This window comes from Oreochromis niloticus, linkage group LG7, assembly GCF_001858045.2.
Source record: "Oreochromis niloticus isolate F11D_XX linkage group LG7, O_niloticus_UMD_NMBU, whole genome shotgun sequence".
NCBI lineage: Eukaryota > Metazoa > Chordata > Actinopteri > Cichliformes > Cichlidae > Oreochromis > Oreochromis niloticus.
The window spans coordinates 23,376,207-23,389,566 of record NC_031972.2 but is presented as its reverse complement, the minus strand read 5'-3'; the positions used below and the strand labels follow the sequence as shown (position 1 = coordinate 23,389,566).

General features: G+C 38.1%; 1 protein-coding gene across 2 annotated transcripts in view; it reads right to left on the bottom strand.

Moving 5' to 3' along the window:
- The window catches only part of rai14 (retinoic acid induced 14), a 46,944-nt gene extending 34,523 nt beyond the window's left edge, over positions 1–12,421 (bottom strand). The window contains exons 1-2 of one of the 2 annotated variants that reach the window (XM_005451319.4): positions 12,090–12,421; positions 10,774–10,855 (exon numbers count right to left, since the gene is read on the bottom strand). In XM_005451319.4, the coding sequence (XP_005451376.1) occupies positions 10,774–10,809 (36 nt within the window). In that variant the 5' untranslated portion in view covers positions 10,810–10,855; positions 12,090–12,421. The remainder of the gene's footprint in view (positions 1–10,773; positions 10,856–12,089) is intronic. The other variant, XM_005451318.4, reaches the window with a different exon arrangement.
- Between the last annotated feature and the right edge of the window lie 939 nt (positions 12,422–13,360).

Below are 13,360 nucleotides of genomic sequence, written 5' to 3'. Positions count from 1 at the left end.
CTTTCTTCCTTTCCACATCATTTAAAATCACCATTTCTTTGCTCTCTCTTTATCACATTTTGCTCCTGATGACTTCATGGCAGTCTTCATTCCCTACTCCCCATTCTTCCCATTCAACTGAACTCCTTTCACTCACCTTATCCGTTTCTGTCTGTTTTACTGGCGCCGCCATTTTTTATCAAGGATTTGTTGGGTCTTACTTCATTACTTCATCTACATGTAGTGCAGTAATGCTATGCTGGATGTAACACATGCTTTTTCCTAAACCCAGTCTGATAAATGTCCTTTCTCTCAGACATGATTACATCAATACTCACACAAGGCAGCCAACAGGCTAACCTTACATCACCACTGATGTCTTCACACCCACATGAGACAACAAACTAGCCCATGCACAAACATACACCCACACATAAATGAGCAAGCAAACACATGCAGACACCAGGATCGTCATACCCGGCTCTTCTTTACACGCTCTGCGTTTCATGTATTTGCTGACAAGCAGGTTTTCTAGCAGTGTGTCTGCAGTTCATGTGCACAGGCGATAAGAAATAAAGAGATCCCATGGGAAAGTCCTGTTTTAATTGGATCCATGTTTAAGCAGACCTTAAGCTATTTTCTTCTGCCTTTCCTTGGATTAAATCAAAGTACTTCAAGGCTGTATTTTTTAATATTCTTGTAGAGTAGTATGTGGAGTAAATCTGGAATAATGAGAGCATTGCGAGTACAGTCAGCAGTTAACTAACTCCAGCATAGAAAGAACCAATACTGGTAGACTAAATGCACCTCAAAGGCTCACTATCCAGCTAGATGACCAATTTTCAATCAATGAAATGGTTAAGTGATGAAACCTTTTAGCTCCATTTCATTGTTCATGCTGTTGAGTCTTACCAGGTTTCTAAAGCTCCTGTGACTATATGGCAAGTGTTTTGAACCTAAATCGCCATCACATGTGTGTTTTGACATTTTGGAATATTCTTTCAACTGGTTCTAAGATACAATCTGAAAATATTGTATGCAGCAAGTGTCATAATTATCCGTTAGATTCGTGTACTCCCTAATCTCCTGCTGACAATTGACACACACATAGACAAACGCAAACCCTTCCTCCTCCTCTCTCAGATTAATGCCCGGCTGTCCCTAAGGTTTTACTGTCACTCTCAGTACTAATACCCTTTTCACTACACCCAGCCAGAACAAACCATTAAATGCCAAACCAACTTAGACTGGGCCAAATCAAACACTGCCAAGAGCAGATACTTCAGTCTATGGCTTACTTATGAGGAATACTTCTTTAATTGAAGAACTAATATATTACAGTGATTCTTTTACTTTACAGAGTGAAAAAAAAAAAGAATGTAATGTTTTTCTAAGATTTTCCTTAATGTTCTGCACTTATAACCCAGTAAATTCTTTTGGTTCAATGTTTAACCACCCAGTGCAAAAGGCATTCTTTTATAAATGTTTTCAGATGATCAGCATGTGATTATGATTGCATTGTTGCACCAGTTAACACAGCAGACACATTTCATCACTCCTGATAAGGACTCCTCCATCCATTCCTCCTGTTTTTGCTCAACTACATACAGACGCTACACATTTTGAATATGGCAAAAATACAGCAAAAGCTACATGTACAGTTTAAACTCTAGCAGCTCCGTTAAATTTATGCTATGAAACAGCTGTGCTGAGTGAGAGGAGACAGCATAATCCGCACATCAATTAGACACAGAGAGGCTGGATGATAAGGCATGGGTATGTGTATGTCTGATAGTGGTCTTTGCGCATGACTGTGAATATATGCATGTGTTTTAATGTGTGTGAGTGTGTAAGCCTTGAGTAATCCTGCTTAGTCCAGCAGCTGGGGGAGCAGGTTTAAGCAGTCTGGCAGTTTGAAGGGCTGGAAGAGGATATAACACCAGGACCACTGTCAACAATAATTGAATACATAGACAATAACATGCAGTCAATCAATGTGTGTGTGTTTAAGTATGTGTCTGCATCTCAGTGCACAACTGTCCAGCTTGTGAAAATGTGCTTGGGGGAGGGTAGTAAGAGGCTGAGAGTCAGATAACAGCTAAAGCAAGGTAACTCATTTATAGAAGCTTTGCTCAAACCGCAGGGACCAAGCTGTTAATGCGACCTCAAAAGGTCGAAGCACACGAGAGTCAGTTAAGATTTCTCAGACTAATGACACAATCAAGAAAAAGTATGCTACAAATATGCTACATGACACTGTAAAAATTTGTTACGCTGTTTTGGTGAAAAGTTGAATAATTAAAAGAAGGAAACAATACTGAGGAAGAAACAGCACTGACAGCATGCTACTGTAACTTTTAAATGCTATATAATACAATAGTTTCTTTCTTTTCCAAGCTTTAAAACTGATGGGAACACTGTTCTTAGATACCATTTTGATGGTTTCTAAGAACAGTGTTAAGGTTTAGCTAGTAATAGGCAACCAGACTGGCCAGCAGTTGTCAGGATGTTTGTTAAAATGGCAGCATTATCATAACTGTGCAGTGCAGGAAATAGGGCAACTGGAACAAAGATGATTTCTTGCCTTAGATCAAAATTATTTCAGGGAACATGGGCAGTACACTAGCAAGCAGACTGTACTAAAACTGTTGTTTTAGATTACAGATTACAATAGACAGAGCGTAAAATGAAAGTGAAAAGTTAGCAAATCTAGCTACCTGTAATTTACAGGGAGATTGTGTAGATGACCTGGTACACAATAGACGTGATAGGCGCTTTTTATACAATAACCCAATGCTTCGTTCAATTATATTTCTGTTGTACATATGCCTAGTACATCGAGTATTTTTGTCCACGATGTTTTTTTGATATGTGGGGATATGTGGTTATGGTGGATACAATAGATAATAAGTGAGTTTTGGGGGGTTTTTTAAACAACACACACACACACACACACACACACACACACACACACACACACCGGTGTATCACAATTAACTGTCAAGTGTTTTTATAGCAGTGTCAAATGTAGACTGGGAGTATTGACTTTCTAGCACTAGCACTAGTGTGGAGTACCATCAACACTAATTGGTGTTAGCCACTGTGCACTATTAACTTCTTTACGGTGAAATCTCTCTGAGTGAGTGTTAACACTTGAAGTGTCGCATTAACACTCAGGAAAGTGACGACAAAAATTTACTTTCCTAATGCTGAATTTAACAGAAACAGTTTTGATCCAGCACTGCCAATTCCTACTGTGTTTACAGTAGCTTCCAAGTTTACAGTAGGAATACTGTAATTTTATTTTTACAACAGCAACAAAGCTGAGTATTACACTGTAAAATCTATATTCTAGAGCAAAGTACTACTTCTTTATAGTAAGAATCTGTTGCCATAGATTTGAATAGGTACGCTGTAAAATAACAGTTAAAACCTTGTAAATGTAACCGTGTGTACTGACAGTTTTTAACTGTGACATTAGGTAGAGTGTACACGTTTTTAGAATAGTGTTCATATCACATCACTATAAGTATGTATTATACTGTAGTAGCATTTGGGAGGCATTCTGAAATCTCAGTTATTTCTGTTATCAACCAAAAAGTGTTTGCACGACCAAGAACTGAAACAGCTACTCGGGGCTGGAATTAAATACTTGTTCTCTTCCAAATTGAAAGCCAAAAGGCTGCTTTCTGCACAAAATATTTAAATCCACAAACCAGCAGAAAGTTTAAGCTTTAAGTCAAAGAGAAAACAGGCTTGCACGAAACAATCACACACAGTAAGGAAAGCATAGTATTGGTGTGGGTAGAGAAATTAAGATGTGGTTTTGCTATACTGCAGTATTGAATACTTTCATATTCATCTCCACTAATACAGAACTAAGATAATACTTGCCAACACATTATTCCAACTAAATATATAACACATGTATTATATATAAAGACTGTATGTAACATATGATAGAAGTGTTACCACATATCGTTGTGTGCTTTGGCCTATATTCTACACTTAATTAATCTTTGATATTTCAACTTAGACTTAAATTAATTAAAAGTGCATTAATATTACATTGCAAAGCTGGTTATTAATAAACTGAAAGCCGTTTACATCCTTAGGGTACCTTACTTCAAAGAAGGTTTTGGGCTTACTTCAGTTTTTTTAACATGTTTAAATAAAGTAGCATTGACCTAACTGAATTTAAATTAAATTATGTTTTCATTTATTTTAACAAGACAGTTAAAATATTTCTTAATAACACTGCCAACGCACAGTTTTTGAAAGCTGACTGTTCAGACATGGCTGAAGCAGAATGCTTTAAGTCTCACTGTGGCTATTTGCCAAACTCATTCCCAGAAACCAGATTACACCGTCTGCTTTTCTTAAACACAAGTCTCTCGCCAACACACACACACACACACACACACACACACACACACACACACACACACACCCACACCCACACACACACACACACCAAAAAAACCCTCATTATACTGGTTGTTTGGGTAAATAGGCTTAGCTGAAATGATCCACAAATTCCAAAAATGTCAGTAGCGTAGTCCATAGAGATGCTCAGGCACAAGGACTACAAGGCAGACAGAAAGTCTAGCAGACAAGCTTACAGCTACAAACATAGTTTTTGTGGTATTTCTCCATTTAACAGTAAAGAGAAATTCTTCTGATTCACTGACCTTGCATAACTGCACACCTGCTCACAGATTCTGATAAAGCAAAATGGCCACTCCCTCCATATCAAGCATTGGTATGTACTGAATTGGTGGCAAAAGACAGAGCCATGATGATCCCAGTGCAGAAAACCCATGTTATTATCGCTGCTGTATAATCTGTGACATAATCACACATTTAGCTGTGTTCGCAGTTAATTCTTTGTACAGCATTAACGCTGTTTAATATTAAACTTGGAAATGCATGAGTACCTCAAGCGTAGGAGGCATTTTCACACTACTTAGCCTCACAGTGCATTCACAATGCAGTATTTGAGGAAGCTGATCTACTTAACCTGCCTGCATATTCTGCTGAGTGTGCCTGGCTGTACAGTTTTGAGCTGGTTTTCTACATTCATATCTATTATTTCATCAAACCTGTTGTTACATGCTGTAAAATAATTCAAGTAAATGATACTGGATTTGCTGAACATAATGGGGAAAGAAAGCCATGGTTTCTGTCATGGATAATAGAGATGATGATGAGAATTTAGTAAAGCCATAGTGGAAAATGAGCAAAAGTTGACTTATAATAGAGGTGACATTTCACTCAAACAGAGTTTTATATGCCAGCAAGATCAGATTTTAGCTGCATTAGTAACCAATTACAAAGTCTGGGCTCTACACCTACTGTTTCAGTAGTCTATATAGCACCAGAATGACCCCCCCAAAAATTTAAAAATTTAAAAATTTATTTAAAAAGTCACAGCACACAGGGACAATGGTTTTTTCCTGTGTGGTTAAAAACTGATCAATTAACCCCAATGGCTTCCTCCCATCTTCTCTTTCACAAATAATCACACTTAAGCCTGGAGGTGACACACCCTGCCACAGCAGCCTAAACATTTAAACGGCACACCACAAAGATCAAGGTGCTTTAACTATTCGTCCCAAGTTTGATGTTGTCAAAACTGTTAACTTTTTATCCAAACAAACACAAGGTCAAAGAAAGATCAAAAACCCTATAAAAACATCATATTTCAATGGAAAAGGGAAAAATGCTAACATTTAATATTCACGCAAAGTGTTTGTGTCCATGTCTTTATCGCAGATTAAGTCTTGCAGGGGCAATTGGCATAAAGGTTATGTAAAGGGTGATCAGGTGTTATGTCATATATACATATTAGCGTTACTGTATAGTGAGTTTAAATATTAAACTTTAAGATTACATTTATGGTTGTTCAATAAAAGCTTTCAATTTCAATACTTAGCTTTTTTAAATGAGGTTTAATTTGTTTATAAAATACAATTTTGTATATAAAATAGCCAGAAATAATAGGAAAATGCACAGCTTTCTGTAAAGTGAAAGCCTATTTTGAGCATTCAAATTCTCTCCTCTCTGTAGATACAGTTGATGGGAAAGAAACAAATAAGTTTATTGCCCAATCCAGATATCAGGTGAAACAACATGTGAAACAGCTTGAGAGCATAGCATTTGCCTGTATTCTTTTTTTTTTTCCACTTCTTTACTTGTTTGAGCAGTTATATAAAATTACCGTATTTTCCACAATATAAGGCGCACTTAAAATCCTTTAATATTCTCAAAAATCAACAGTGCGCCTTATAATCCGGTGCCCCTTATGTATGAATTCTGGTTGTGCTTACTGACCTCAAACCGATTTTATGTGCTACACGGCGCTCAAAAATCTGTCAAAAAAGTGTTTTAGTACGACTTTGGTAAGCTACAAAAGCACTCCGCTTGATGGCTTGTCGGAGCATTACTGCTACCGTAGTCAGGAGCTTTGCGGATTCTGAGTAATCTGGGTCCAAAACACTGTCTGCTTCAGGTCCCAAAGTCAAACAAACCCTGCAGCATCACTGAGAGTTAAAAACTGTCTAAATTCTTTCATCTTTAATAAAATGATCAGCATTGCTGCTTTACCAGGTGTAACAATTACGTTTAACATCCAGGCATCCATGAAAACAGAATGTATTAAAAGTAATGGAGTTAAAAGTTGGCAGGAAGTTAGTTCGCTAATTTCCACCTAAACATGATATACCATGTTCTGACTGAGAAATTTCTGAAAGAATTAAAACGTATAGCTCTGCTATCACTTCCAACATAAATGAAGACAGAAAACTAAAAAGCAGTGACGTTTGTAGAGTTACTGAAGTTAGACTAGCTAGTATATAATGATGTGCTACGTGATCGCTAGCAACATAGCTATGTTAGCATAACATAAACACAGTGAAGCTGGAAGATGAACACTAACTTTTTTTTCCCACTCGATAAAAGTTAATGCAAAATTCCCGATGATTATGGACAAATGCAATTGCGTGGCAGGATGCTGTAAACGGACCAAATTTCAGTCAGGAGAACAACTGAGATAATCGATCCACAATACAAGGTTAGTCATTAATATACTGCAACAACATGGGAGTAGAACAGCGGCGAGAGAATTCAACATTAATGAATCAATGGTACAGAAGTGGAGGAAGCAAGAAGAATGAGTTAAGTAAAGTTTGACTTATCTGATTGTTTTGTTTTGCTTAATGCGCCTTATAATCCAGTGCACCTTATGGTCTGAAAAATACGGTAATAGTAACAGTAGGCTCGTAAGATTAATTAGCTTAACAGCTGCTCTTATTACTAGTTGCAGCTTTTGTCTATGGTAGGCCACCAAGCTTGCATTACAACAGCAGAGGCCCAGTCATGTGCAGTTTAGTGGATATTCCAAATACATTTCCGTAATGTGTAAAAATGACACACGACAAAAAAGCAGAATACAATCCAGTATATTTTCAAAATAAATGAGTTTCTAGCAGTGCAATGTTTACAGCAAAACTGAGTGGGGAGATGCGGGATTGAAGACACGAACAAAGTGTTTTCCTGGGGTTAAATAGAAGTAAAGCAATCTGTAACATGTGTTTTTCCTTATGTGAATAAAATGTTTCATTACAAAGTTTACAGGTCATGTACAGATATGCTATGGCTTGAATAAATTTTCATCATGAACCCTTCTCAAACCAGAAAAAAAACATGTAATCAATGTGTTATCACTGACCTTCTATAGCTCATAAATCACACTGTAACATTAACACAGGCTGGTCTTTTCCCGTTAAGCCTCGTGTTGTAAGCTTGTTTGGCTGAGCTGGGGAAGGATCATTAAAGTGAAGCATTTATTTAAGATTTGACACTGAACCACAGTTTCCATTGCACATTGTCTTGAAATACCTTAACGTCATAAGAAAGCTATTTATAAACTTTCTGTTACTATTGGGGGTTTTTTGTAGTTTTTTTTTTTTAAAGGAGCCTCTGTTTTTCAGGGAGACATTCCTGAGCATCTGTCACTGCCAGACTGAAATAGTACTAATGGCTGTTAAGGGTTTCTGTAAAAAGCAATGGAATGACTATTGGCTAAGGTAAACACAGCAGCCTGTGAAACTTTTTTGTGCTGCATATCCTAATCACGACCAGTACGTTCTATCACTCTGTGTGGACTAAAGTCCTGGTACTGTTTCAACTAGTTTTCTACAGCACAAAAACAAGACTGTGCTTTACTGAAAGTTTCTTGCTTTTAAAATAAAAATTAAATAATCTTCTTTTAAGCATCTGTTCGTAATTAAATGGTGAAAAGAATCTAACATTTTAGAAAAAAAACATTGTCTTATTGGCTGCTTGAAAAGTACAGTAGCCAAACTGTTTTTTCCGAATATAGTAAAATCAATACAAGACACATTGAGGGTGTTATACTGACTGAGCGATGAGGAAGGTGTTCCATAAAGAAATAGACACTTTTGCAGGGAGATCAATGAGGTTATTAAATTATTTAAAAATATGGCCTTCTTTACAGCAAAACATTGCTTGGATATAGTGAGTTTCACATGGAATTTTACAAGAGAGACATCTATTATCAAAAGACTGTCTATGACTTATGCATGGCACAGAAGTGCAGGTCCAGACATCAAATTATAAATATGAAAATGGGGACCAATTACATAAAATAGGAGACAAACCAATGAATCGCCCAAGCAATCAAAAGTGCAATAGTGTACTGTATGTGGGTGGCAGGTCTGCAAAGGCATGCATGACAGCAAACGGCATCGGTTGTGTTTCTAAGCAACGCTCACATCCACGGCTCTCTCTTTCTTCTCTCATGCCACCTACGACTGGCTATTTTAGTGAGGACGGGCATTTCACTGTAGAAGCATTTCAAACAATTCACAACTGCTACTGATAAAACAGGGGTTTGGACAGGAAAACACCTGGCAAAGGTGACGCAGACACCATCCATTACACGCACTGTGAAGGAGCTGTTTGACCTTGGAGCCCAGTGCTAAACTCCACATTTTCAAGAACAATGGACACTATTGTACTCCTCCCACATAGCTGAATGAATTTGCAATAATTTACTGATATTAGGCAGTAGAGACATATAACACAGAAAACTGGGTCGTTATTGTGAGAAATCAGCCCGTGGTAGGACCAGCCCACATGGTGGTGTGGTACTTTAAAGTTTACCCAAAATGCATACTTAGGTGTTTTGAAGTTTTCTCCAGTTAATTATCAGAAAACAAAGCAAAAATCCAGGGTACTGATGCTTCTGTCTGTTACTTTCTATCACAGATGCTAAATTGCTACTGCTACTGAAACTATGATGTATGCTCAACGTCGCTTGCAGGAAAAAAAACTGAGCTGAGAATAACTGTGATTTAGGCTTGTGACATTTGGAGTAAGTGTAAAAATGATTTGATTTCTGTTCTGACAAAACTTTCAGCTGTGTACCTAAAACGTTATCAATGCTTAAAAAACTTAAAAAATAAATCAAATTAAAAAGCACCAGATTTCAGCCCACTTTGGGAGCCCATAAATCAGAAAATATTTATAATAACAACCATTTATTTTGAATGGTTTCATTAGATTTTCTAATGTTATTGTACAAAACAGAAAAATTATTCCAAGGGGGGGCCTTTTCTAAGACTTGATTGATTTTATATGCAATGACGCAACTTAAAAAAATAGAATCAAACATTATGAATAAATTGCTGATGCTGTTTTGTTGTTCTCAGAATAATTTTAAGTGTACATTTTATCATTTTCCTAGATGTTTTACATGTGGATCTAGAGGGGAGTTTCATTTTCTCCCCACTAGCACACATCTAGCCCTCTAAACAATAATCCAGAGTCGTGTTATGCCTTGCAGCTCATGTTGTGGGTATAATTGAATAAAAGGGTGTATGTACTCCACCTAATTCCTCTTCTGCAGATCAGTCTCTCTCCCTCTCTCTCAGCACAGCATGCCATTAAATCAGAGCTCACCATCCTGCCCCACCACACACTTGATCACATGGAAACTGTTTACATAAACCAAGAGTCTCATTTAGATACTATTCCTCACTACAGCTGCCAACGTCTCCACTTCTGACACACCCTCCATCGCCTTAAATCCAGTAAACTCTGCAGACCTTTCCTGTCTTGCCGTTTGGCTCTGTGTCATTAGGGTCACTGTGACAACAGATGAGTCAGACACTATGGAGACGCCTAACTTCCTGTGAGTGTGGAGCATCTCAGACTGTGACCGAATGAATGACTGAACTACCTTGGAGCAATTCCTCAGAAAAGAATGATTCATAGTCAGCAGGATAAAATTCTCATTCGGAGCAATCTACAGTCAGAGGTATCTGTGGTTTTTGTAGAATTCATTTAAAAAGTTTCCAAAGTGACTCAAAGAGAAACACGTATAGCTTCTACATTGTTAAGCTGGGTAAAAAAGCAAATAGCTACCACAATAAATAGTTCTGCATCCTTCTTTGGGCCCTTAAAATCCCCTGACATGCCAAGCGAAATCAAGCATGTTCATAAAGAGCTCCAAAATGGATTACGCGGGCATCATGATTTGTTTTTGTTCTCTAAACCCATTTATTTTTCCTACAGCAAATATCAAAATATCAACAAGCTACAGGCTTCTGCTGCAGAGCCCAAAAACTGAGGAATTCTGCCAAAAATCATTCCCGACTGCTCAAGACATACATGCACAGACAGTGACTCATCCATGCAGACATGCACATGTGCACACACGGTTGCATGTACACAACATACACAGCCAGAAACACATGTTACAGTACTTACATCAGTTTTTCTAAACTTGGCTTTGAGGCTCTTCATGTTCAGTCCGACCCATGCAGTCGCTCACTCAATCGCTCAGTCAAGACTGCAAAGAAGAAGGGAGGAAAAAAAAAAAAAAAAACCACACAGATGTTTAAACTTAGCCTCTGTGATGTTAGTTCCCATTTTAAATGTGACTCAGTGTTTCTGAAGACTTGATTTTTGGGCTTTGTGTAACATTATATTCGCATAGGTTAGCCTTGGTGAGCTGTAAACACTGAGCACAGAAGCAGACACAAACAGTAGTCTGTAAAAACTAAACAGCATTGTTTGCTAAAGCCTCATCAATGAGTGGTAGTGCAGCCCTAAGGGGCAAAAAGAGTCCTACATTTGTTATATGTCAGAAGCACTTTTTCATTTCATTTCTCCTCTTTTGTAGTACCACATGCAATTCTCTTTTAAACCTGTTGCTGATTACGATGCCTCGCTTTCTATCGTTTCCTACAAGGATGTTATAAATCACAGCAGAACCCTTGGGGATGTCTGGCGACTGTATTTTTGCAGCCTGACTGCCTCGAGTAATTTTCAGTTCCTCAAGCCTGAAATGACCTTGTCAGTGATTTAACCCCAAAATATCCTTTGGCACATTCTTGCTGAAATTGGGCAACTTACTTACTTCATTATTTCCAGGGTATTCTGTGTCTGCTTGTATTACAACTCAGAGCACAGTGCAAGCAATTTGAGACTCTTTGCCAACAATACTGGCAGTCTGGGGAGCAGGAATAAACATCTTTTAAATGTTTATAAGGCACAGAAGCATAAGTTAGAAAGAGTTAATCAGATTTTAAGTCTAATTAGAGAAGTGGGAGGGTGCATAATAACTCCTGTAATATCTAGCCAACATTCAAGCTATTTGCTAACCGCATTCATAAGGCAACCCTGATCCTGCTTTGCGTACAATGAAACTGGCGTGTGCTGTTATAATTTCTCTGCAGAAAGCACGGGAGTAGAATAGAAATGAATTGTCCAGGATGTCCCGCTGAAAAGCAAACTTCACTACTGACTCCTGCCAACAAGCATCTCTGACCCTAGCGTCTCAAGCAACAAACCTTTGCATATTTGCCTCACTGCACATCAAACAGTGACATTTCTTTCTTCTTTTTTTACATGGATATTACGAATACGCGGAGAGACACGGTTAAAGCCTGGATATCAGATTGGACTTACACGAGAGCCGTGCTCTGTTTAAATTAACCACCGGGACTCACAAACAGTTCAACTCTTAATCATCATTTCGACCTAAACTGCTTACATGACGTGAAATTACCGGACACACTTACCCCAGTCCTTGTGCCCAGAGTCGCGGGGAGCGCGAGACACATAAAAGGAGAGACAAGCGCTTTTTAAAAATAGCTAAAACCAGATTAGCCGCTGAACAAGTGGGAACACAGCGAGTCTTTGTGGAGCTATGTCGACCAGGAGGGAGCATAGGGAAGGAGAAACCGGCGCGAGTCTTCACGGCGGCTCTCCTCGGCCCGCATTCATTAAAAGTTGAGCTGTTGGTGGACTCCTGCTCGTCTCTGGTTTGGGACTCAACTCAACGGCCGCTGCCCGGTTTAGGAAAGTGACGTCACTCCCCTGGAGCTCTCGTGACCGCGGCGAGCGAGCCCTGTTCTGTTCTCTATTGTACCCCCCATTCATGTTGTGGTTAAAGGGGCATTTCCCACAAAACCCCACCGCAGGGGTGCACATTTGACCACATTTGGACCCTCGCCCACAGAACAGGCGGGCCACGAGTTTTCATGCATTAAACTTCTGCTTCAGCCATTAATTCAACTACATAATAATAACATTAATGCAGCTTTTACAGTGATATTACACTTGGAAAAACACTTTAGGGCTACAATTTATTTATTTGTTAAAATAAAATAAAATGTATTTTGAACAATTACAGCTTCCTTTGCCATCAATGCCACAGGCAAGTATAGTGCGTAAGAGCTGTGCTTTTATCCGTTCAAAAATATGTTTTTTAACATTTAAAATGGAGTAATTATATAAAACTATCAAATATTTTATAAACATGATATGGGATGTTTCTGCTTCAGCATTTATACAAAATGTCTAATTTCTTCCATTCACACACACTAACTCTTTTCTATATCTATGTGATTTCACATTCCAATGAATGCATCAGAGGCAACTCAAGGTTAGGTATCTTGCCCAAGGACACTTTGGCATGCAGATTGGAGCACCCAGGGACTGAACCTCCAACCTTCTAGCTACTAGATGGCCACCTCAATCTCCTGAGCCACAGCCACAAATGTTTTATGTATGTATGTAAGCTAAATATTGTAAAATATATAAAGAAAGTAATGGTAAGTCCAGTGTCTCTTTTCTTTTTCTCCTTTTTTTTGGAACATAGCTCAGGATATTTACTCAAATGCTTTAACGGGGATGTTCTTTATTTAAGTAATTATATAGTTTCACTATATTTTAGATGCAAATGTTGTACTTTGCACTGATACCAATTATTTTTAAGCTTTAACTACTAATAGTTTGCAAATGTTAAAGCATCCATTATTTTCATCCAATTGTCCGATTCAGGGTTGAA